The 24584-nt window shown below is 46.2% G+C and overlaps 1 protein-coding gene and 1 long non-coding RNA gene across 2 annotated transcripts in view; both read right to left on the reverse strand.

The window, feature by feature from the left end:
- Positions 1-125: 125 nt before the first annotated feature.
- Positions 126-24584, reverse strand: part of LOC127924961 (N-acetylglucosamine-6-sulfatase-like) — a gene marked incomplete at its 3' end in the record, with an annotated part of 67987 nt that continues 43528 nt past the window's right edge. Inside the window, 7 exon segments of the mRNA XM_052509627.1 lie at positions 126-147; positions 150-215; positions 218-284; positions 3922-4143; positions 11987-12192; positions 12454-12572; positions 12804-12886. Of these exon segments, the coding sequence (XP_052365587.1) occupies positions 126-147; positions 150-215; positions 218-284; positions 3922-4143; positions 11987-12192; positions 12454-12572; positions 12804-12886 (785 nt within the window).
- On the reverse strand, positions 1234-3909 carry LOC127924964 (uncharacterized). The gene is made up of 3 exons (XR_008119425.1): positions 3773-3909; positions 2164-2325; positions 1234-1329 (listed from the first exon to the last, which is right to left on the reverse strand). It is a non-coding gene; the product is annotated as an uncharacterized LOC127924964 (long non-coding RNA).

Consider the following 24584-nt stretch of genomic DNA (forward strand, 5'->3'; position numbering starts at 1 on the left):
GGGGTAGTGCTGGGTGGTCTGTAGAGAGGAGAGGGTAGAGCTGGGTGGTCTGTAGAGAGGAGAGGGGTAGAGCTGGGTGGTCTGTAGAGAGGAGAGGGGTAGAGCTGGGTGGTTGGTCAGTGTACCGTGTATCGTAGACCCCAGGGTCCTACAGGACTGTCCAGAACAGGACTGGAGCATCATCAGTCTGTGGTTCATCTTCTCCAGGACTTCCTATCGATGGTCTTAGCCAGGTTAATGAGCTGGTAGGGGTCAACTGTCATGTTATATACCTCTACAAACACCTGGGGAACACAGAGAGAGAGTTAGTTATTACTAATGACCTGGTAGGGGGTCTACTGTAATGTTATACACCTGGGAACACAGAGAGAGAGTTAGTTATTACTAATGACCTGGTAGGGGTCTACTGTAATGTTATATACCTGGGGAACACAGAGAGAGTTATTACTAATGACCTGGTAGGGTCTACTGTAATGTTATATACCTGGGGAACACAGAGTTAGTTATTACTAATGACCTGGTAGGGGTCTACTGTAATGTTATACACCTGGGGAACACAGAGTTAGTTATTACTAATGACCTGGTAGGGGTCTACTGTAATGTTATATACCTGGGAACACAGAGAGAGAGTTAGTTATTACTAATGACCTGGTGGGGTCTACTGTAATGTTATATACCTGGGGGAACACAGAGTTAGTTATTACTAATGACCTGGTAGGGGTCTACTGTAATGTTATACACCTGGGGAACACAGAGAGAGTTAGTTGGCCACTAATGACCTGGTAGGGGTCTACTGTAATGTTATATACCTGAGAACACAGAGTTGGTGCAATACTAAGCGACAAGTAGGGGTCTACTATGTGTTGCCTGGGGAACCTGTTATTACTAATGAAGGGTCTACTGTAATGTTATGCACCTGGGGCCAGTTAGTTATTACTAATGACCTGGTAGGGGTCTACTGTAATGTTATACACCTGGGGAACACAGAGTTAGTTATTACTAATGACCTGGTAGGGGTCTACTGTAATGTTATACACCTGGGAACACAGAGAGAGAGTTAGTTATTACTAATGACCTGAGGGTCTACTGTAATGTTATACACCTGGGGAACACAGAGAGAGAGTTAGTTATTACTAATGACCTGGTAGGGGTCTACTGTAATGTTATATGCCTGGGAACACAGAGTTAGTTATTACTAATGACCTGTTAGGGGTCTACTGTAATGTTATACACCTGGGGAACACAGAGTTAGTTATTACTAATGACCTGGTAGGGGTCTACTGTAATGTTATATACCTGGGGAACACAGAGTTAGTTATTACTAATGACCTGGTAGGGGTCTCTGTAATGTTTATACCTGGGAACACAGAGAGTTAGTTATTACTAATGACCTGGTAGGGGTCTACTGTAATGTTATACACCTGGGAACACAGAGTTAGTTATTACTAATGACCTGGTAGGGGTCTACTGTAATGTTATACACCTGGGGAACACAGAGTTAGTTATTACTAATGACCTGGTAGGGGTCTACTGTAATGTTATATACCTGGGAACACAGAGTTAGTTATTACTAATGACCTGGTAGGGGTCTACTGTAATGTTATACACCTGGGAACACAGAGTTAGTTATTACTAATGACCTGGTAGGGTCTACTGTAATGTTATATACCTGGGGAACACAGAGAGAGAGTTAGTTATTACTAATGACCTGGTAGGGGTCTACTGTAATGTTATACACCTGGGAACACAGAGTTAGTTATTACTAATGACCTGGTAGGGGTCTACTGTAATGTTATACACCTGGGAACACAGAGTTAGTTATTACTAATGACCTGGTAGGGGTCTACTGTAATGTTATATACCTGGGAACACAGAGAGAGTTAGTTATTACTAATGACCTGGTAGGGGTCTACTGTAATGTTATATACCTGGGGAACACAGAGTTAGTTATTACTAATGACCTGGTAGGGGTCTACTGTAATGTTATATACCTGGGAACACAGAGAGAGAGTTAGTTATTACTAATGACCTGGTAGGGGTCTACTGTAATGTTATATACCTGGGAACACAGAGAGAAAGTTAGTTATTACTAATGACCTGGTAGGGGTCTACTGTAATGTTATATACCTGGGAACACAGAGAGAGTTAGTTATTACTAATGACCTGGTAGGGGTCTACTGTAATGTTATATACCTGGGGAACACAGAGAGAGAGTTAGTTATTACTAATGACCTGGTAGGGGTCTACTGTAATGTTATACACCTGGGGAACACAGAGTTAGTTATTACTAATGACCTGGTAGGGGTCTACTGTAATGTTATATACCTGGGGAACACAGAGAGAGTTAGTTATTACTAATGACCTGGTAGGGGTCTACTGTAATGTTATACACCTGGGGAACACAGAGAGAGTTAGTTATTACTAATGACCTGGTAGGGTCTACTGTAATGTTATACACCTGGGGAACACAGAGTTAGTTATTACTAATGACCTGGTAGGGGTCTACTGTAATGTTATACACCTGGGAACACAGAGAGAGTTAGTTATTACTAATGACCTGGTAGGGGTCTACTGTAATGTTATATACCTGGGAACACAGAGTTAGTTATTACTAATGACCTGGTAGGGGTCTACTGTAATGTTATACACCTGGGGAACACAGAGAGAGAGTTAGTTATTACTAATGACCTGGTAGGGGTCTACTGTAATGTTATATACCTGGGGAACACAGAGAGAGAGTTAGTTATTACTAATGACCTGGTAGGGGTCTACTGTAATGTTATATACCTGGGGAACACAGAGAGAGAGTTAGTTATTACTAATGACCTGGTAGGGGTCTACTGTAATGTTATACACCTGGGGAACACAGAGAGAGAGTTAGTTATTACTAATGACCTGGTAGGGGTCTACTGTAATGTTATATACCTGGGGAACACAGAGTTAGTTATTACTAATGACCTGGTAGGGGTCTACTGTAATGTTATACACCTGGGGAACACAGAGAGAGAGTTAGTTATTACTAATGACCTGGTAGGGGTCTACTGTAATGTTATATACCTGGGGAACACAGAGTTAGTTATTACTAATGACCTGGTAGGGGTCTACTGTAATGTTATACACCTGGGGAACACAGAGAGAGAGTTAGTTATTACTAATGACCTGGTAGGGGTCTACTGTAATGTTATACACCTGGGGAACACAGAGAGAGTTAGTTATTACTAATGACCTGGTAGGGGTCTACTGTAATGTTATACACCTGGGGAACACAGAGTTAGTTATTACTAATGACCTGGTAGGGGTCTACTGTAATGTTATACACCTGGGGAACACAGAGTTAGTTATTACTAATGACCTGGTAGGGGTCTACTGTAATGTTATATACCTGGGGAACACAGAGTTAGTTATTACTAATGACCTGGTAGGGGTCTACTGTAATGTTATACACCTGGGGAACACAGAGTTAGTTATTACTAATGACCTGGTAGGGGTCTACTGTAATGTTATACACCTGGGGAACACAGAGTTAGTTATTACTAATGACCTGGTAGGGGTCTACTGTAATGTTATACACCTGGGGAACACAGAGAGAGAGTTAGTTATTACTAATGACCTGGTAGGGGTCTACTGTAATGTTATACACCTGGGGAACACAGAGTTAGTTATTACTAATGACCTGGTAGGGGTCTACTGTAATGTTATACACCTGGGGAACACAGAGAGAGAGTTAGTTATTACTAATGACCTGGTAGGGGTCTACTGTAATGTTATACACCTGGGGAACACAGAGAGAGAGTTAGTTATTACTAATGACCTGGTAGGGGTCTACTGTAATGTTATACACCTGGGGAACACAGAGAGAGATATTAGCTGGTGAGACATGTCTACACATCCCTAGTGACTAAACAGTTCTCTCCCTTTTACCTCGTTGTCATCAAACTCGCAGTACTGGAGGTTGACAGAGGGGGCGACGGTACGAACGCAGGCGTAAGTGTTGTTGAAGGAGTCCTCACACACACAGTCAGGGAAACATACGGAGACCCCAGGACCCAGCAGGGGGCAGGCGGGATCAGACACATTAGACCCCTCCCCTTCATACTCCACCAGGAAGTCTGTTCTCCACGTAGTGCTGTTCACAGATCCCTCCTGAGAATACACACACCAGTTAAACACAGAGAATACACACACCAGTTAAACACAGAGAATACACACACCAGTTAAACACAGAGAATACACACACCAGTTAAACACAGAGAATACACACACCAGTTAAACACAGAGAATACACACACCAGTTAAACACAGAGAATACACACACCAGTTAAACACAGAGAATACACACACCAGTTAAACACAGAGAATACACACACCAGTTAAACACAGAGAATACACACACCAGTTAAACACAGAGAATACACACACACACACACCAGTTAAACACAGAGAACACACACACCAGTTAAACACAGAGAATACACACACCAGTTAAACACAGAGAATACACACACCAGTTAAACACAGAGAATACACACACCAGTTAAACACAGAGAATACACACACACACACCAGTTAAACACAGAGAACACACACACCAGTTAAACACAGAGAATACACACACCAGTTAAACACAGAGAATACACACACCAGTTAAACACAGAGAATACACACACCAGTTAAACACAGAGAATACACACACCAGTTAAACACAGAGAATACACACACCAGTTAAACACAGAGAATACACACACACCAGTTAAACACAGAGAATACACACACCAGTTAAACACAGAGAACACACACACACCAGTTAAACACAGAGAATACACACACACACACACCAGTTAAACACAGAGAACACACACACCAGTTAAACACAGAGAATACACACACCAGTTAAACACAGAGAATACACACACCAGTTAAACACAGAGAATACACACACCAGTTAAACACAGAGAATACACACACCAGTTAAACACAGAGAATACACACACCAGTTAAACACAGAGAATACACACACCAGTTAAACACAGAGAATACACACACCAGTTAAACACAGAGAATACACACACCAGTTAAACACAGAGAATACACACACCAGTTAAACACAGAGAATACACACACCAGTTAAACACAGAGAATACACACACCAGTTAAACACAGAGAATACACACACCAGTTAAACACAGAGAATACACACACCAGTTAAACACAGAGAATACACACACCAGTTAAACACAGAGAATACACACACCAGTTAAACACAGAGAACACACACACCAGTTAAACACAGAGAATACACACACCAGTTAAACACAGAGAATACACACACCAGTTAAACACAGAGAACACACACACCAGTTAAACACAGAGAACACACACACCAGTTAAACACAGAGAATACACACACCAGTTAAACACAGAGAATACACACACCAGTTAAACACAGAGAATACACACACCAGTTAAACACAGAGAACACACACACCAGTTAAACACAGAGAACACACACACCAGTTAAACACAGAGAACACACACACCAGTTAAACACAGAGAACACACACACCAGTTAAACACAGAGAATACACACACCAGTTAAACACAGAGAATACACACACACACCAGTTAAACACAGAGAATACACACACACACCAGTTAAACACAGAGAATACACACACACACCAGTTAAACACAGAGAACACACACACCAGTTAAACACAGAGAATACACACACCAGTTAAACACAGAGAATACACACACCAGTTAAACACAGAGAATACACACACCAGTTAAACACAGAGAATACACACACCAGTTAAACACAGAGAATACACACACCAGTTAAACACAGAGAATACACACACCAGTTAAACACAGAGAATACACACACCAGTTAAACACAGATCCCTCCTGACACAGAGAATACACACACCAGTTAAACACAGAGAACACACACACCAGTTAAACACAGATCCCTCCTGACACAGAGAATACACACACCAGTTAAACACAGAGAACACACACACCAGTTAAACACAGAGAATACACACACCAGTTAAACACAGAGAATACACACACCAGTTAAACACAGATCCCTCCTGAGAATACACACACCAGTTAAACACAGAGAATACACACACCAGTTAAACACAGAGAATACACACACCAGTTAAACACAGAGAATACACACACCAGTTAAACACAGAGAATACACACACCAGTTAAACACAGATCCCTCCTGACACAGAGAATACACACACCAGTTAAACACAGAGAATACACACACCAGTTAAACACAGAGAATACACACACCAGTTAAACACAGATCCCTCCTGACACAGAGAATACACACACCAGTTAAACACAGAGAATACACACACCAGTTAAACACAGAGAATACACACACCAGTTAAACACAGAGAATACACACACCAGTTAAACACAGAGAATACACACACCAGTTAAACACAGAGAATACACACACCAGTTAAACACAGATCCCTCCTGACACAGAGAATACACACACCAGTTAAACACAGAGAATACACACACCAGTTAAACACAGAGAATACACACACCAGTTAAACACAGAGAATACACACACCAGTTAAACACAGAGAACACACACACCAGTTAAACACAGAGAATACACACACCAGTTAAACACAGATCCCTCCTGACACAGAGAATACACACACCAGTTAAACACAGAGAATACACACACCAGTTAAACACAGAGAATACACACACCAGTTAAACACAGAGAATACACACACCAGTTAAACACAGATCCCTCCTGACACAGAGAATACACACACCAGTTAAACACAGAGAATACACACACCAGTTAAACACAGAGAATACACACACCAGTTAAACACAGATCCCTCCTGAGAATACACACACCAGTTAAACACAGAGAATACACACACCAGTTAAACACAGATCCCTCCTGAGAATACACACACCAGTTAAACACAGAGAATACACACACCAGTTAAACACAGATCCCTCCTGACACAGAGAATACACACACCAGTTAAACACAGAGAATACACACACCAGTTAAACACAGAGAATACACACACCAGTTAAACACAGAGAACACACACACCAGTTAAACACAGAGAATACACACACCAGTTAAACACAGATCCCTCCTGACACAGAGAATACACACACCAGTTAAACACAGATCCCTCCTGAGAATACACACACCAGTTAAACACAGAGAATACACACACCAGTTAAACACAGAGAACACACACACCAGTTAAACACAGAGAATACACACACCAGTTAAACACAGATCCCTCCTGACACAGAGAATACACACACCAGTTAAACACAGATCCCTCCTGACACAGAGAATACACACACCAGTTAAACACAGATCCCTCCTGACACAGAGAATACACACACCAGATAAACACAGAGAACACACACACCAGTTAAACACAGAGAATACACACACCAGTTAAACACTGATCCCTCCTGACACAGAGAATACACACACCAGTTAAACACAGAGAACACACACCAGTTAAACACTGATCCCTCCTGACACAGAGAATACACACACCAGTTAAACACAGAGAACACACACACCAGTTAAACACAGATCCCTCCTGACACAGAGAATACACACACCAGTTAAACACAGAGAATACACACACCAGTTAAACACTGATCCCTCCTGACACAGAGAATACACACACCAGTTAAACACAGAGAACACACACACCAGTTAAACACAGAGAACACACACACCAGTTAAACACAGAGAACACACACACCAGTTAAACACAGAGAATACACACACCAGTTAAACACAGAGAATACACACACACCAGTTAAACACAGAGAATACACACACACCAGTTAAACACAGAGAACACACACACCAGTTAAACACAGAGAATACACACACCAGTTAAACACAGAGAACACACACACCAGTTAAACACAGAGAATACACACACCAGTTAAACACAGATCCCTCCTGACACAGAGAATACACACACCAGTTAAACACAGATCCCTCCTGACACAGAGAATACACACCAGTTAAACACAGATCCCTCCTGAGAATACACACACCAGTTAAACACAGAGAATACACACACAACAGTTAAACACAGATCCCTCCTGACACAGAGAATACACACACCAGTTAAACACAGAGAATACACACACCAGTTAAACACTGATCCCTCCTGACACAGAGAATACACACACCAGTTAAACACAGAGAATACACACACCAGTTAAACACAGAGAATACACACACCAGTTAAACACTGAGAATACACACACCAGTTAAACACAGATCCCTCCTGACACAGAGAATACACACACCAGTTAAACACAGAGAATACACACACCAGTTAAACACAGAGAATACACACACCAGTTAAACACAGATCCCTCCTGAGAATACACACACCAGTTAAACACAGAGAATACACACACCAGTTAAACACAGATCCCTCCTGACACAGAGAATACACACACCAGTTAAACACAGAGAATACACACACCAGTTAAACACAGAGAATACACACACCAGTTAAACACAGAGAATACACACACCAGTTAAACACAGAGAATACACACACCAGTTAAACACAGAGAATACACACACCAGTTAAACACAGATCCCTCCTGACACAGAGAATACACACACCAGTTAAACACAGAGAATACACACACCAGTTAAACACAGATCCCTCCTGACACAGAGAATACACACACCAGTTAAACACAGAGAATACACACACACCAGTTAAACACAGAGAATACACACACCAGTTAAACACTGAGAATACACACACCAGTTAAACAGAGATCCCTCCTGACACAGAGAATACACACACCAGTTAAACACAGAGAACACACACACCAGTTAAACACAGAGAATACACACACCAGTTAAACACAGAGAATACACACACCAGTTAAACACAGAGAATACACACACACCAGTTAAACACAGAGAATACACACACCAGTTAAACACAGAGAATACACACACCAGTTAAACAGAGATCCCTCCTGACACAGAGAATACACACACCAGTTAAACACAGAGAATACACACACCAGTTAAACACAGAGAATACACACACCAGTTAAACACTGAGAATACACACACCAGTTAAACACAGAGAACACACACACCAGTTGAACACAGAGAATACACACACCAGTTAAACACAGAGAATACACACACCAGTTAAACACAGAGAATACACACACCAGTTAAACACAGAGAATACACACACCAGTTAAACACAGATCCCTCCTGACACAGAGAATACACACACCAGTTAAACACAGAGAATACACACACCAGTTAAACACAGAGAATACACACACCAGTTAAACACAGAGAATACACACACCAGTTAAACACAGAGAATACACACACCAGTTAAACACAGAGAATACACACACCAGTTAAACACAGAGAATACACACACCAGTTAAACACAGAGAATACACACACCAGTTAAACACAGAGAATACACACACCAGTTAAACACAGAGAATACACACACCAGTTAAACACAGAGAATACACACACCAGTTAAACACAGAGAATACACACAACTCCCACCATGTCTAGGCTGCATTGCGCTGGGCCGCGTTGTGCTAGGCTGCGTTGTGCTAGGCTGCGTTGTGCTAGGCTGCGTTGTGCTAGGCTACATTGTGCTAGGCTACTAGGCTGCGTTGTGCTAGGCTACATTGTGCTAGGCTACTAGGCTGCGTTGTGCTAGGCTACTAGGCTGCGTTGTGCTAGGCCGCATTGCGCTAGGCCACGTTGTGCTAGGCTACTAGGCTGCGTTGTGCTAGGCTACTAGGCTGCGTTGTGCTAGGCTACTAGGCTGCGTTGTGCTAGGCTACTAGGCTGCGTTGTGCTAGGCTACTAGGCTGCGTTGTGCTAGGCTTTGTTGTGCTAGGCTGCGTTGTGCTAGGCTGCGTTGTGCTAGGCTGCGTTGTGCTAGGCTACTAGGCTGCGTTGTGCTAGGCTACTGGGCTGCGTTGTGCTAGGCTACTGGGCTGCGTTGTGCTAGGCTTCTAGGCTGCGTTGTGCTAGGCTACTAGGCTGCGTTGTGCTAGGCTACTGAGCTGCGTTGTGCTAGGCTACTGAGCTGCGTTGTGCTAGGCTACTAGGCTGCGTTGTGCTAGGCTACTAGGCTGCGTTGTGCTAGGCTACTAGGCTGCGTTGTGCTAGGCTACTAGGCTGCGTTGTGCTAGGCTACTAGGCTGCGTTGTGCTAGGCTACTAGGCTGCGTTGTGCTAGGCTACTAGGCTGCGTTGTGCTAGGCTACTAGGCTGCGTTGTGCTAGGCTGCGTTGTGCTAGGCTGCGTTGTGCTAGGCTGCGTTGTGCTAGGCTGCGTTGTGCTAGGCTACTAGGCTGCGTTGTGCTAGGCTACTGGGCTGCGTTGTGCTAGGCTACTGGGCTGCGTTGTGCTAGGCTTCTAGGCTGCGTTGTGCTAGGCTACTAGGCTGCGTTGTGCTAGGCTACTGAGCTGCGTTGTGCTAGGCTACTGAGCTGCGTTGTGCTAGGCTACTAGGCTGCGTTGTGCTAGGCTACTAGGCTGCGTTGTGCTAGGCTACTAGGCTGCGTTGTGCTAGGCTACTAGGCTGCGTTGTGCTAGGCTACTAGGCTGCGTTGTGCTAGGCTACTAGGCTGCGTTGTGCTAGGCTACTAGGCTGCGTTGTGCTAGGCTACGTTGTGCTAGGCTACTAGGCTGCGTTGTGCTAGGCTACTAGGCTGCGTTGTGCTAGGCTACTAGGCTGCGTTGTGCTAGGCTACTGAGCTGCGTTGTGCGGGCTAGGCTACTGAGCTGCGTTGTGCTAGGCTACTAGGCTGCGTTGTGCTAGGCTACTAGGCTGCGTTGTGCTAGGCTACTAGGCTGCGTTGTGCTAGGCTACTAGGCTGCGTTGTGCTAGGCTACTGAGCTGCGTTGTGCTAGGCTACTGAGCTGCGTTGTGCTAGGCTACTAGGCTGCGTTGTGCTAGGCTACTAGGCTGCGTTGTGCTAGGCTACTAGGCTGCGTTGTGTTAGGCTACTGAGCTGCGTTGTGCTAGGCTACTGAGCTGCGTTGTGCTAGGCTACTAGGCTGCGTTGTGCTAGGCTACTACGCTGCGTTGTGCTAGGCTACTAAGCTGCGTTGTGCTAGGCTACTAAGCTGCGTTGTGCTAGGCTACTAGGATGCGTTGTGCTAGGCTACTAGGCTCCGTTGTGCTAGGCTACTAGGCTCCGTTGTGCTAGGCTACTGAGCTGCGTTGTGCTAGGCTACTAGGCTGCGTTGTGCTAGGCTACGAGGCTGTGTTGTGCTAGGCTACTAAGCTGCGTTGTGCTAGGCTACTAAGCTGCGTTGTGCTAGGCTACTAGGCTGCGTTGTGCTAGGCTACGTTGTGCTAGGCTACTAGGCTGCGTTGTGCTAGGCTACTAGGCTGCGTTGTGCTAGGCTACTAGGCTGCGTTGTGCTAGGCTACTAGGCTTCGTTGTGCTAGGCTACTAGGCTGCGTTGTGCTAGGCTACTGAGCTGCGTTGTGCTAGGCTACTGAGCTGCGTTGCGCTAGGCTACTAGGCTGCGTTGTGCTAGGCTACTAGGCTGCGTTGTGCTAGGCTACTGAGCTGCGTTGTGCTAGGCTACTAGGCTGCGTTGTGCTAGGCTACTGAGCTGCGTTGTGCTAGGCTACTAAGGTGCGTTGTGCTAGGCTACTGAGCTGCGTTGTGCTAGGCTACTAGGCTGCGTTGTGCTAGGCTACTAGGCTGGTTCTCACCAGTACAGACAGGAAGGACATGACGTTGTACTAGGTGTTATATATAGTATAGTGGGTTCTCACCAGTACAGACAGGAAGGACATGACGTTGTACTAGGTGTTATATATAGTATACTGGGTTCTCACCAGTACAGACAGGAAGGACATGACGTTGTACTAGGTGTTATATATAGTATACTGGGTTCTCACCAGTACAGACAGGAAGGACATGCCGTCCATGGAAGTCTTGCTGACGTTGTACCCGGCCATGTCCAGGATGGTAGGACCCAGGTCAACGTTCTGGACCGCCAGCCCGGTGGTCTGGTTAGGCTTGATGTTGGGCCCTCGGATCAGCAGAGGTACTCTTATATCAGACTCATACAGCTGCCTCTTATCCAGGGGGAGAGAGAACTGACCTGGGGGAGTCAGCAGAGTGGCAAGAGAGAACTGACCTGGGGGGGGAGAGGGGGTCAGCAGAGTGGAGAGAGAGAACTGACCTGAGGGGGGGAGAGGGGGTCAGCAGAGTGGAGAGAGAGAACTGACCTGGAGGGGTGGGAGGAGGAGGAGGAGGGGGGTCAGCGGAGTGGTAGCTATCCTCTTAGGAGGGGTGGAGATGTACTTTTCTGAAGGCAGTGTATGTGTGTGTGTTGTGTACCTGTGTCAGGTGTGTCGTGTACCTGTGTGGTATCCGTTGTCTGAGGTAAAGATGATGTAAGTGTTGTCCAGTTCCCCTCTGACCTCTAACCTCTTCACCACCTTCTCCACCAAGTCATCCACTGACAGCAGAGTACGCCACCTTGTGGGGGGCAAACATTACTCAAAGGATAGGGGGATACATAACTCATAAAGGATACATTATAACTCATAAAGGATACATTATAACTCATAAAGGATACATTATAACTCATATAGGATACATTATAACTCATAAAGGATACATTATAACTCATAAAGGATACATTATAACTCAAAGGATAGTGTGGTGTTGTGAGAGAAGATGGGAGGAGAGAGAAGAGGTACTACTAACCGTTTCCTGTAGGCCTCGTCCAGCAACTCGATAGAGGAGTTCGTCATGGGAGTTTTGGCCTGTCTGATCAGCCAGTGCTTGTCCTTGAGAAGGTCATTATGGGACAGACAGAGCACTAATTAACTGGTAGGTCTCTGTGGTGTGTCATTATGGGACAGACAGAGCACTAATTAACTGGTAGGTCTCTGTGGTGTGTTGAGAGGTCATTATGGGACAGACAGAGCACTAATTAACTGGTAGGTCTCTGGTGTGTTGAGAGGTCATTATGGGACAGACAGAGCACTAATTAACTGGTAGGTCTCTGTGGTGTGTCATTATGGGACAGACAGAGCACTAATTAACTGGTAGGTCTCTGTGGTGTGTCATTTTGGGACAGACAGAGCACTAATTAACTGGTAGGTCTCTGTGGTGTGTCATTATGGGACAGACAGAGCACTAATTAACTGGTAGGTCTCTGTGGTGTGTTGAGAGGTCATTATGGGACAGACAGAGCACTAATTAACTGGTAGGTCTCTGTGGTGTGTTGAGAGGTCATTATGGGACAGACAGAGCACTAATTAACTGGTAGGTCTCTGTGGTGTGTCATTATGGGACAGACAGAGCACTAATTAACTGGTAGGTCTCTGTGGTGTGTCATTATGGGACAGACAGAGCACTAATTAACTGGTAGGTCTCTGTGGTGTGTTGAGAGGTCATTATGGGACAGACAGAGCACTAATTAACTGGTAGATCTCTGTGGTGTGTCATTATGGGACAGACAGAGCACTAATTAACTGGTAGGTCTCTGTGGTGTGTCATTATGGGACAGACAGAGCACTAATTAACTGGTAGGTCTCTGTGGTGTGTCATTATGGGACAGACAGAGCACTAATTAACTGGTAGGTCTCTGTGGTGTGTCATTATGGGACAGACAGAGCACTAATTAACTGGTAGGTCTCTGTGGTGTGTCATTATGGGACAGACAGAGCACTAATTAACTGGTATGTCTCTGTGGTGTGTTGAGAGGTCATTATGGGACAGACAGAGCACTAATTAACTGGTAGGTCTCTGTGGTGTGTCATTATGGGACAGACAGAGCACTAATTAACTGGTAGGTCTCTGTGGTGTGTTGAGAGGTCATTATGGGACAGACAGAGCACTAATTAACTGGTAGGTCTCTGTGGTGTGACATTATGGGACAGACAGAGCACTAATTAACTGGTAGGTCTCTGTGGTGTGTCATTATGGGACAGACAGAGCACTAATTAACTGGTAGGTCTCTGTGGTGTGACATTATGGGACAGACAGAGCACTAATTAACTGGTAGGTCTCTGTGGTGTGACATTATGGGACAGACAGAGCACTAATTAACTGGTAGGTCTCTGTGGTGTGTCATTATGGGACAGACAGAGCACTAATTAACTGGTAGGTCTCTGTGGTGTGTCATTATGGGACAGACAGAGCACTAATTAACTGGTAGGTCTCTGGTGTGTTGAGAGGTCATTATGGGACAGACAGAGCACTAATTAACTGGTAGGTCTCTGTGGTGTGTTGAGAGGTCATTATGGGACAGACAGAGCACTAATTAACTGGTAGGTCTCTGTGGTGTGACATTATGGGACAGACAGAGCACTAATTAACTGGTAGGTCTCTGTGGTGTGTCATTATGGGACAGACAGAGCACTAATTAACTGGTAGGTCTCTGTGGTGTGACATTATGGGACAGACAGAGCACTAATTAACTGGTAGGTCTCTGTGGTGTGACATTATGGGACAGACAGAGCACTAATTAACTGGTAGGTCTCTGTGGTGTGTCATTATGGGACAGACAGAGCACTAATTAACTGGTAGGTCTCTGTGGTGTGTCATTATGGGACAGACAGAGCACTAATTAACTGGTAGGTCTCTGTGGTGTGTCATTATGGGACAGACAGAGCACTAATTAACTGGTAGGTCTCTGTGGTGTGTCATTATGGGACAGACAGAGCACTAATTAACTGGTAGGTCTCTGGTGTGTTGAGAGGTCAGACGTCGCCATCAGACAGTGGGAAAGGAGAGGGGATACAGAGTCTGAAAGCACTGAAATGTGTCTTCAGCATTTAACCCAACCCCTGAGGTGCGGAGGACTGCCTAAATCCACGTCAACGACATCAGCTCCCGTAAAGCATTATTGTTAGGGGTAACTGCCTTGCTCAAGAGAAGAACGTCTCGGGGGTTCGAACCAGAAACGTTTCGGTTACTGGCCCTACGCTAGGCTACACGCCACCCCTAAAACGGTAGAGAGGATGAAGAGACGTTCCCCCCTAAAAGGGTAGAGGACGAAGAGACGTTCCCCCCTAAAAGGGTAGAGAGGACGAAGAGACGTTCCCCCCTAAAAGGGTAGAGAGGGAACGAAGAGACGTTCCCCCTAAAAAAGGGTAGAGGACGAAGAGACGTTCCCCCTAAAAGGGTAGAGAGGGAACGAAGAGACGTTCCCCCTAAAACGGTAGAGAGGATGAAGAGGCGTTCCCCCTAAAGCGGTAGAGGACGAAGAGGCGTTCCCCCTAAAACGGTAGAGGACGAAGAGACGTTCCCCTAAAACGGCAGAGAGGACGAAGAGACGTTCCCCCTAAAACGGTAGAGGACGAAGAGGCGTTCCCCCTAAAACGGTAGAGAGGATGAAGAGACGTTCCCCCTAAAACGGTAGAGGACGAAGAGACGTTCCCCCTAAAACGGTAGAGGACGAAGAGACGTTCCCCCTAAAACGGTAGAGGACGAAGAGACGTTCCCCCTAAAACGGTAGAGGACGAAGAGAGCGTTCCCCTAAAACGGTAGAGGACGAAGAGACGTTCCCCCTAAAACGGTAGAGAGGATAAAGAGCGTTCCCCCTAAAACGGTAGAGAGGATGAAGAGACGTTCCCCCCTAAAACGGTAGAGAGGATGAAGAGACGTTCCCCCCTAAAACGGTAGAGAGGATGAAGAGACGTTCCCCCCTAAAACGGTAGAGAGGATGAAGAGACGTTCCCCCCTAAAACGGTAGAGAGGATGAAGAGACGTTCCCCCCTAAAACGGTAGAGGACGAAGAGACGTTCCCCCCTAAAACGGTAGAGGACGAAGAGACGTTCCCCCCTAAAACGGTAGAGAGGACGAAGAGACGTTCCCCCCTAAAACGGTAGAGAGGACGAAGAGACGTTCCCCCCTAAAACGGTAGAGAGGACGAAGAGACGTTCCCCCCTAAAACGGTAGAGAGGACGAAGAGACGTTCCCCCCTAAAACGGTAGAGAGGATGAAGAGACGTTCCCCCCTAAAACGGTAGAGAGGATGAAGAGACGTTCCCCCCTAAAACGGTAGAGAGGATGAAGAGACGTTCCCCCCTAAAACGGTAGAGGATGAAGAGACGTTCCCCCCTAAAACGGTAGAGGATGAAGAGACGTTCCCCCCTAAAACGGTAGAGGATGAAGAGACGTTCCCCCCTAAAACGGTAGAGAGGATGAAGAGACGTTCCCCCCTAAAACGGTAGAGGACGAAGAGACGTTCCCCCCTAAAACGGTAGAGAGGATGAAGAGACGTTCCCCCCTAAAACGGTAGAGGATGAAGAGACGTTCCCCCCTAAAACGGTAGAGAGGATGAAGAGACGTTCCCCCTAAAACGGTAGAGGATGAAGAGACGTTCCCCCCTAAAACGGTAGAGAGGATGAAGAGACGTTCCCCCTAAAACGGTAGAGGACGAAGAGACGTTCCCCCCTAAAACGGTAGAGGACGAAGAGACGTTCCCCCTAAAACGGTAGAGAGGATGAAGAGACGTTCCCCCCTAAAACGGTAGAGGATGAAGAGACGTTCCCCCCTAAAACGGTAGAGGATGAAGAGACGTTCCCCCCTAAAACGGTAGAGAGGACGAAGAGACGTTCCCCCCTAAAACGGTAGAGAGGATGAAGAGACGTTCCCCCCTAAAACGGTAGAGAGGACGAAGAGCGTTCCCCCTAAAACGGTAGAGAGAGGACGAAGAGACGTTCCCCATAAAACGGTAGAGGATGAAGAGACGTTCCCCCTAAAACGGTAGAGAGGACGAAGAGATGCAGGTATTGAAGACTTGCACGGTGTTTGGGGGTGGTGATGATGTTGGGGTTGTGGTGGTATGGGTGCTGTGGTGGTACGGGTGCTGTGGTATGGGTGGTGCGGTGGTATGGGTGGTGTGGTATGGGTGCTGCGGTGGTATGGGTGCTGCGGTGGTATGGGTGCTGCGGTGATATGTGGTGTGGTATGGTATGGTTGGTGTGGTATGGTTGGTGTGTGGTGTGGTTGGTGTGGTGTGGTATGGTATGTGTGGTATGGTATGGTTGTTGTGGTATGGTATGTGTGGTATGGTATGGTTGTTGTGGTATGGTATGTGTGGTATGGTATGGTTGTTGTGGTATGGTATGTGTGGTATGGTATGGTTGTTGTGGTGTGGTTGTTGTGGTATGGTTGGTGTATGGTATGGTTGTGTATGGTATGGTTGGTGTGGTATGGTATAGTTGGTGTATGGTATGGTTGGTGTGGTATGGTATGGTTGTTGTGGTGTGGTTGGTGTGGTGTGGTTGTTGTGGTATAGTTGGTGTATGGTATAGTTGGTGTATGGTATGGTGTATGGTATGGTTGGTGTATGGTTGGTGTATGGTATGGTTGGTGTGGTATGGTTGGTGTGGTATGGTTGGTGTGGTATGGTATGGTTGGTGTGGTATGGTATGGTTGGTGTATGGTATGGTTGGTGTATGGTTGGTGTATGGTATGGTTGGTGTGGTATGGTATGGTTGGTGGTTGTTGTGGTGTGGTTGGTGTGGTGTGGTTGGTGTGGTATGGTATGGTTGGTGTGGTATGGTTGGTGTGGTATGGTTGGTGTGGTATGGTTGGTGTGGTGTGGTTGGTGTGGTGTGGTTGGTGTGGTGTGGTTGGTGTGGTATGGTTGGTGTGGTGTGGTTGGTGTGGTATGGTATGGTTGGTGTGGTATGGTTGGTATGGGAGCGTCTGCTAAATGACTTAAATGTAAATGTAATGTATGGTATGGTTGGTGTATGGTATGGTTGGTGTGGTGTGGTTGTTGTGGTATGGTTGGTGTGGTGTGGTATGGTATGGTTGGTGTGGTATGGTATGGTTGTTGTGGTATGGTATGGTTGTTGTGGTGTGGTGTGGTGTGGTTGGTGTGGTGTGGTATGGTATGGTTGGTGTGGTATGGTATGGTTGGTGTATGGTTGGTGTATGGTTGGTGTATGGTATGGTTGGTGTGGTATGGTTGGTGTGGTATGGTTGGTGGTTGTTGTGGTGTGGTTGGTGTGGTGTGGTTGGTGTGGTATGGTTGGTGTGGTATGGTTGGTGTGGTTGGTATGGTATGGTTGGTGTGGTATGGTTGGTGTGGTATGGTTGGTGTGGTATGGTTGGTATGGGAGCGTCTGCTAAATGACTTAAATGTAAATGTAATGTATGGTATGGTTGGTGTATGGTATGGTTGGTGTGGTTGTTGTGGTATGGTTGGTGTGGTATGATTGTTGTGGTATGGTTGGTGTATGGTATGGTTGGTGTGGTTGGTGTGGTATGGTTGGTGTATGGTATGGTTGGTGTATGGTATGGTTGTTGTGGTATGGTATGGTTGGTGTGGTGTGGTATGGTTGGTGTGGTATGGTATGGTGTGGTGTGGTATGGTTGTTGTGGTATGGTTGGTGTGGTGTGGTGTGGTGTGGTTGTTGTGGTATGGTTGTTGTGGTATAGTTGTTGTGGTGTGGTTTTTGTGGTATAGTTGTTGTGGTGTGGTTTTTGTGGTGTGGTTGTTGTGGTATGGTTGTTGTGGTATAGTTGTTGTGGTGTGGTTTTGTGGTATAGTTGTTGTGGTGTGGTTTTTGTGGTATGTTGTTGTGGTATGGTATGGTTGGTATGGTATGGTATGGTTGTTGTGGTATGGTATGGTTGTTGTGGTATGGTTGGGTTGGTGTGGTATGGTTGGTGTGGTATGGTTGGTGTGGTATGGTATGGTTGTTGTGGTGTGGTGTGGTGTGGTATGGTTGGTGTGGTGTGGTATGGTTGGTGTGGTATGGTTGGTGTGGTATGGTTGTTGTGGTATGTTGTTGTGGTATGGTATGGTTGGTATGGTATGGTATGGTTGTTGTGGTATGGTTGGTGTGGTATGGTGTGGTATGGTTGGTGTATGGTATGGTTGGTGTATGGTATGGTTGTTGTGGTATGGTATGGTTGGTGTGGTGTGGTATGGTATGGTTGGTGTGGTATGGTATGGTGTGGTTGGTGTGGTATGGTGTGGTATGGTTGGTGTGGTGTGGTATGGTAGTTGTGGTATGGTGTGGTGTGGTATGGTTGGTGTGGTATGGTAGTTGTGGTATGGTTGGTGTGGTATGGTATGGTTGGTGTGATGTGGTATGGTATGGTTGGTGTGGTATGGTATGGTTGGTGTGGTATGGTTGTTGTGGTATGGTTGTTGTGGTATGGTTGGTGTGGTATGGTTGGTGTGGTGTGGTGTGGTATGGTTGGTGTGGTGTGGTATGGTATGGTTGTTGTGGTATGGTTGGTGGTGTATGGTATGGTTGGTGTATGGTATGGTTGGTGTGGTATGGTATGGTTGGTGTATGGTATGGTTGGTGTGGTATGGTTGGTGTATGGTTGGTGTATGGTATGGTTGGTGTGGTATGGTATGGTTGGTGGTTGTTGTGGTGTGGTTGGTGTGGTGTGGTTGGTGTGGTGTGGTATGGTTGGTGTGGTTGGTATGGTATGGTTGGTGTGGTATGGTTGGTGTGGTATGGTTGGTATGGGAGCGTCTGCTAAATGACTTAAATGTAAATGTAATGTATGGTATGGTTGGTGTGGTTGTTGTGGTATGGTCGGTGTGGTATGGTTGTTGTGGTATGGTTGGTGTGGTATGGTTGTTGTGGTATGGTTGGTGTATGGTATGGTTGGTGTGGTTGGTGTGGTATGGTTGGTGTGGTATGGTGTGGTATGGTTGGTGTATGGTATGGTTGGTGTGGTATGGTGTGGTATGGTTGGTGTATGGTATGGTTGGTGTGGTATGGTGTGTATGGTTGGTGTATGGTATGGTTGGTGTGGTATGGTGTGGTATGGTTGGTGTATGGTATGGTTGGTGTGGTGTGGTATGGTTGTTGTGGTGTGGTTGTTGTGGTATGGTTGTTGTGGTATAGTTGTTGTGGTATGGTATGGTTGGTATGGTATGGTTGTTGTGGTATGGTTGGTGTGGTATGGTATGGTTGGTGTGGTGTGGTATGTGTGGTATGGTTGGTGTGGTATGGTATGGTTGGTGTGGTGTGGTATGTGTGGTATGGTATGGTTGGTGTGGTGTGGTATAGTATGGTTGGTGTGGTGTGGTAGTTGTGGTATGGTTGGTGTGGTGTGGTATGGTATGGTTGGTGTATGGTATGGTTGGTGTATGGTATGGTTGTTGTGGTATGGTATCGTTGGTGTGGTGTGGTATGGTTGGTGTGGTATGGTATGGTATGGTGTGGTATGGTATGGTTGGTGTGGTATGGTAGTTGTGGTATGGTTGGTGTGGTATGGTATGGTTGGTGTGGTGTGGTATGGTATGGTTGGTGTGGTGTGGTATGGTATGGTTGGTGTGGTATGGTATGGTTGGTGTGGTGTGGTATGGTATGGTTGGTGTGGTATGGTATGGTTGGTGTGGTGTGGTATGGTATGGTTGGTGTGGTATGGTATGGTTGGTGTGGTATGGTATGGTTGGTGTGGTATGGTTGGTGTGGTATGGTTGGTGTGGTATGGTATGGTTGGTGTGGTGTGGTGTGGTATGGTTGTTGTGGTATGGTATGGTTGGTGCATGGTATGGTTGGTGTGGTATGGTATGGTTGGTGTATGGTATGGTTGGTGTGGTATGGTTGGTGTATGGTTGGTGTATGGTATGGTTGGTGTGGTGTGGTATGGTTGGTGGTTGTTGTGGTGTGGTTGGTGTGGTATGGTATGGTTGGTGTGGTTGGTATGGTATGGTTGGTGTGGTATGGTTGGTGTATGGTATGGTTGGTGTGGTTGTTGTGGTATGGTTGGTGTGGTATGGTTGTTGTGGTATGGTTGGTGTGGTGTGGTGTGGTTGGTGTATGGTATGGTTGGTGTGGTATGGTGTGGTATGGTTGGTGTGGTATGGTGTGGTATGGTTGGTGTATGGTATGGTTGGTGTATGGTTGTTGTGGTATGGTATGGTTGGTGTGGTGTGGTGTGGTATGGTTGGTGTGGTGTGGTATGGTATGGTTGGTGTGGTGTGGTATGGTTGGTGTATGGTATGGTTGGTGTGGTATGGTTGGTGTATGGTATGGTTGGTGTGGTTGTTGTGGTATGGTTGGTGTGGTATGGTTGTTGTGGTATGGTTGGTGTGGTATGGTTGGTGTGGTGTGGTGTGGTTGGTGTATGGTATGGTATGGTTGGTGTGGTGTGGTATGGTTGGTGTATGGTATGGTTGGTGTGGTATGGTTGGTGTATGGTTGGTGTGGTTGTTGTGGTATGGTTGGTGTGGTATGGTTGTTGTGGTATGGTTGGTGTGGTATGGTTGGTATGGTTGGTGTATGGTATGGTTGGTGTATGGTTGTTGTGGTATGGTATGGTTGGTGTGGTGTGGTGTGGTATGGTATGGTTGGTGTGGTGTGGTATGGTTGGTGTATGGTATGGTTGGTGTGGTATGGTATGGTTGGTGTATGGTATGGTTGGTGTGGTATGGTTGGTGTATGGTATGGTTGGTGTGGTATGGTATGGTTGGTGTATGGTATGGTTGTGTGGTATGGTATGGTTGGTGTATGGTATGGTTGGTGTGGTATGGTTGGTGTGGTATGGTTGGTGTGGTATGGTTGGTGTGGTGTGGTATGGTTGGTGTGGTATGGTATGGTGTGGTATGGTTGGTGTGGTATGGTTGGTGTGGTATGGTTGTTGTGGTATGGTATGGTTGGTGTGGTATGGTTGTTGTGGTATGGTTGGTGTGGTATGGTTGTTGTGGTATGGTTGGTGTGGTATGCTATGGTTGGTGTGGTGTGGTATGTTATGGTTGTTGTGGTATGGTATGGTTGTTGTGGTATGGTTGGTGTGGTGTGGTGTGGTATGGTATGGTTGTTGTGGTATGGTTGGTGTGGTGTGGTGTGGTATGGTTGTTGTGGTATGGTTGTTGTGGTATGGTATGGTTGTTGTGGTTGTTGTGGTATGGTTGTTGTGGTATGGTATGGTATGGTTGTTGTGGTATGGTTGTTGTGGTATGGTATGGTGTGGTTGTTGTGGTATGGTTGTTGTGGTATGGTTGGTATGGTATGGTTGGTATGTGTATGGTATGGTTGGTGTATGGTATGGTTGGTGTGGTATGTATGGTATGGTATGTATGGTGTGGTATGTATGGTGTGGTTGGTGTGGTATGGTTGGTGTGGTATGGTTGGTGTGGTATGGTTGGTGTGGTATGGTTGGTGTGGTGTGGTATGGTTGGTGTGGTTGGTGTGGTGTGGTATGGTTGGTGTGGTATGGTTGGTGTGGTATGGTTGGTGTATGGTATGGTTGGTGTATGGTATGGTTGGTGTGGTATGGTTGGTGTGGTATGGTGTGGTATGGTTGGTGTATGGTATGGTTGGTGTGGTATGGTTGGTGTGGTATGGTATGGTTGGTATGGTTGGTGTGGTATGGTTGGTGTGGTATGGTTGGTGTGGTATGGTATGGTTGGTGTATGGTTGGTGTATGGTTGGTGTATGGTATGGTTGGTGTGATATGGTTGGTGGTTGTTGTGGTGTGGTTGGTGTGGTTGGTGTGGTGTGGTTGGTGTGGTTGGTATGGTATGGTTGGTGTGGTTGGTGTGGTATGGTTGGTGTGGTATGGTTGGTGTGGTATGGTTGGTATGGGAGCGTCTGCTAAATGACTTAAATGTAAATGTAATGTATGGTATGGTTGGTGTATGGTATGGTTGGTGTGGTGTGGTTGTTGTGGTATGGTATGGTTGGTATGGTATGGTTGTTGTGGTATGGTATGGTTGGTGTATGGTATGGTTGGTATGGTATGGTATGTATGGTATGGTTGGTGTGGTATGGTTGGTGTGGTATGGTTGGTGTGGTGTGGTATGGTTGGTGTGGTGTGGTATGGTTGGTGTGGTGTGGTTGGTGTGGTATGGTTGGTGTGGTATGGTGTGGTATGGTTGGTGTGTGGTATGGTTGGTGTGGTATGGTGTGGTATGGTTGGTGTATGGTATGGTTGGTGTGGTATGGTTGGTGTGGTATGGTATGGTTGGTGTGGTGTGGTATGGTATGGTTGGTGTGGTATGGTTGGTGTGGTATGGTTGGTGTGGTATGGTATGGTTGGTGTATGGTTGGTGTATGGTTGGTGTATGGTATGGTTGGTGTGATATGGTTGGTGGTTGTTGTGGTGTGGTTGGTGTGGTTGGTGTGGTGTGGTTGGTGTGGTTGGTATGGTATGGTTGGTGTGGTTGGTGTGGTATGGTTGGTGTGGTATGGTTGGTATGGGAGCGTCTGCTAAATGACTTAAATGTAAATGTAATGTATGGTATGGTTGGTGTATGGTATGGTTGGTGTGGTGTGGTTGTTGTGGTATGGTTGGTGTGGTATGGTTGGTGTATGGTATGGTTGGTGTATGGTATGGTTGGTGTGGTATGGTGTGGTATGGTTGGTGTATGGTATGGTTGTTGTGGTATGGTTGTTGTGGTGTGGTTGTTGTGGTATGGTTGTTGTGGTATGGTATGGTTGTTGTGGTATGGTTGTTGTGGTATAGTTGTTGTGGTATGGTATGGTTGTTGTGGTATAGTTGTTGTGGTATGGTATGGTTGTTGTGGTATGGTTGTTGTGGTATGGTATGGTTGTTGTGGTATGGTATGGTTGTTGTGGTATGGTTGGTGTATGGTATGGTTGTTGTGGTATGGTTGTTGTGGTATGGTTGTTGTGGTATGGTTGTTGTGGTGTGGTTGGTGTGGTATGGTTGGTGTGGTATGGTTGGTGTATGGTATGGTTGGTGTGGTATGGTATGGTTGGTGTGGTAGGTGTGGTATGGTTGGTGTGGTATGGTTGGTGTATGGTATGGTTGGTGTATGGTATGGTTGGTGTGGTATGGTGTGGTATGGTTGTTGTGGTGGTATGGTTGTTGTGGTATGGTTGTTGTGGTGTGGTTGGTGTGGTATGGTTGGTGTGGTATGGTATGGTTGGTGTATGGTATGGTGTGGTATGGTTGGTGTATGGTATGGTTGTTGTGGTATGGTTGGTGTGGTATGTTTGGTGTGGTATGGTATGGTTGGTGGTTGTTGTGGTGTGGTTGGTGTGGTGTGGTTGGTGTGGTTGGTATGGTATGGTTGGTGTGGTTGGTGTGGTATGGTTGGTGTGGTATGGTTGGTGTGGTATGGTTGGTGTGGTGTGGTATGGTTGGTGTGGTGTGGTATGGTTGGTGTGGTGTGGTATGGTTGGTGTGGTATGGTTGGTGTATGGTATGGTTGGTGTATGGTATGGTTGTTGTGGTATGGTTGTTGTGGTATGGTTGTTGTGGTGTGGTTGGTGTGGTATGGTTGGTGTGGTATGGTATGGTTGGTGTGGTATGGTTGGTGTGGTATGGTTGGTGTGGTATGATTTGGTATGGTATGGTTGGTGTATGGTGTGGTATGGTTGGTGTGGTATGGTTGGTGTATGGTATGGTTGGTGTGGTATGGTTGTTGTGGTATGGTTGGTGTGGTTGGTGTGGTATGGTTGGTGTGGTATGGTATGGTTGGTGTGGTATGGTTGGTGTGGTATGGTTGGTGTGGTATGGTTGGTGTGGTATGATTGGTGTGGTATGGTTGGTGTGGTATGGTTGGTGTGGTATGGTTGGT

The sequence above is a fragment of the Oncorhynchus keta genome, unplaced genomic scaffold (assembly GCF_023373465.1).
Source record: "Oncorhynchus keta strain PuntledgeMale-10-30-2019 unplaced genomic scaffold, Oket_V2 Un_contig_4832_pilon_pilon, whole genome shotgun sequence".
In the NCBI taxonomy this organism is placed as follows: Eukaryota; Metazoa; Chordata; class Actinopteri; order Salmoniformes; family Salmonidae; genus Oncorhynchus; species Oncorhynchus keta.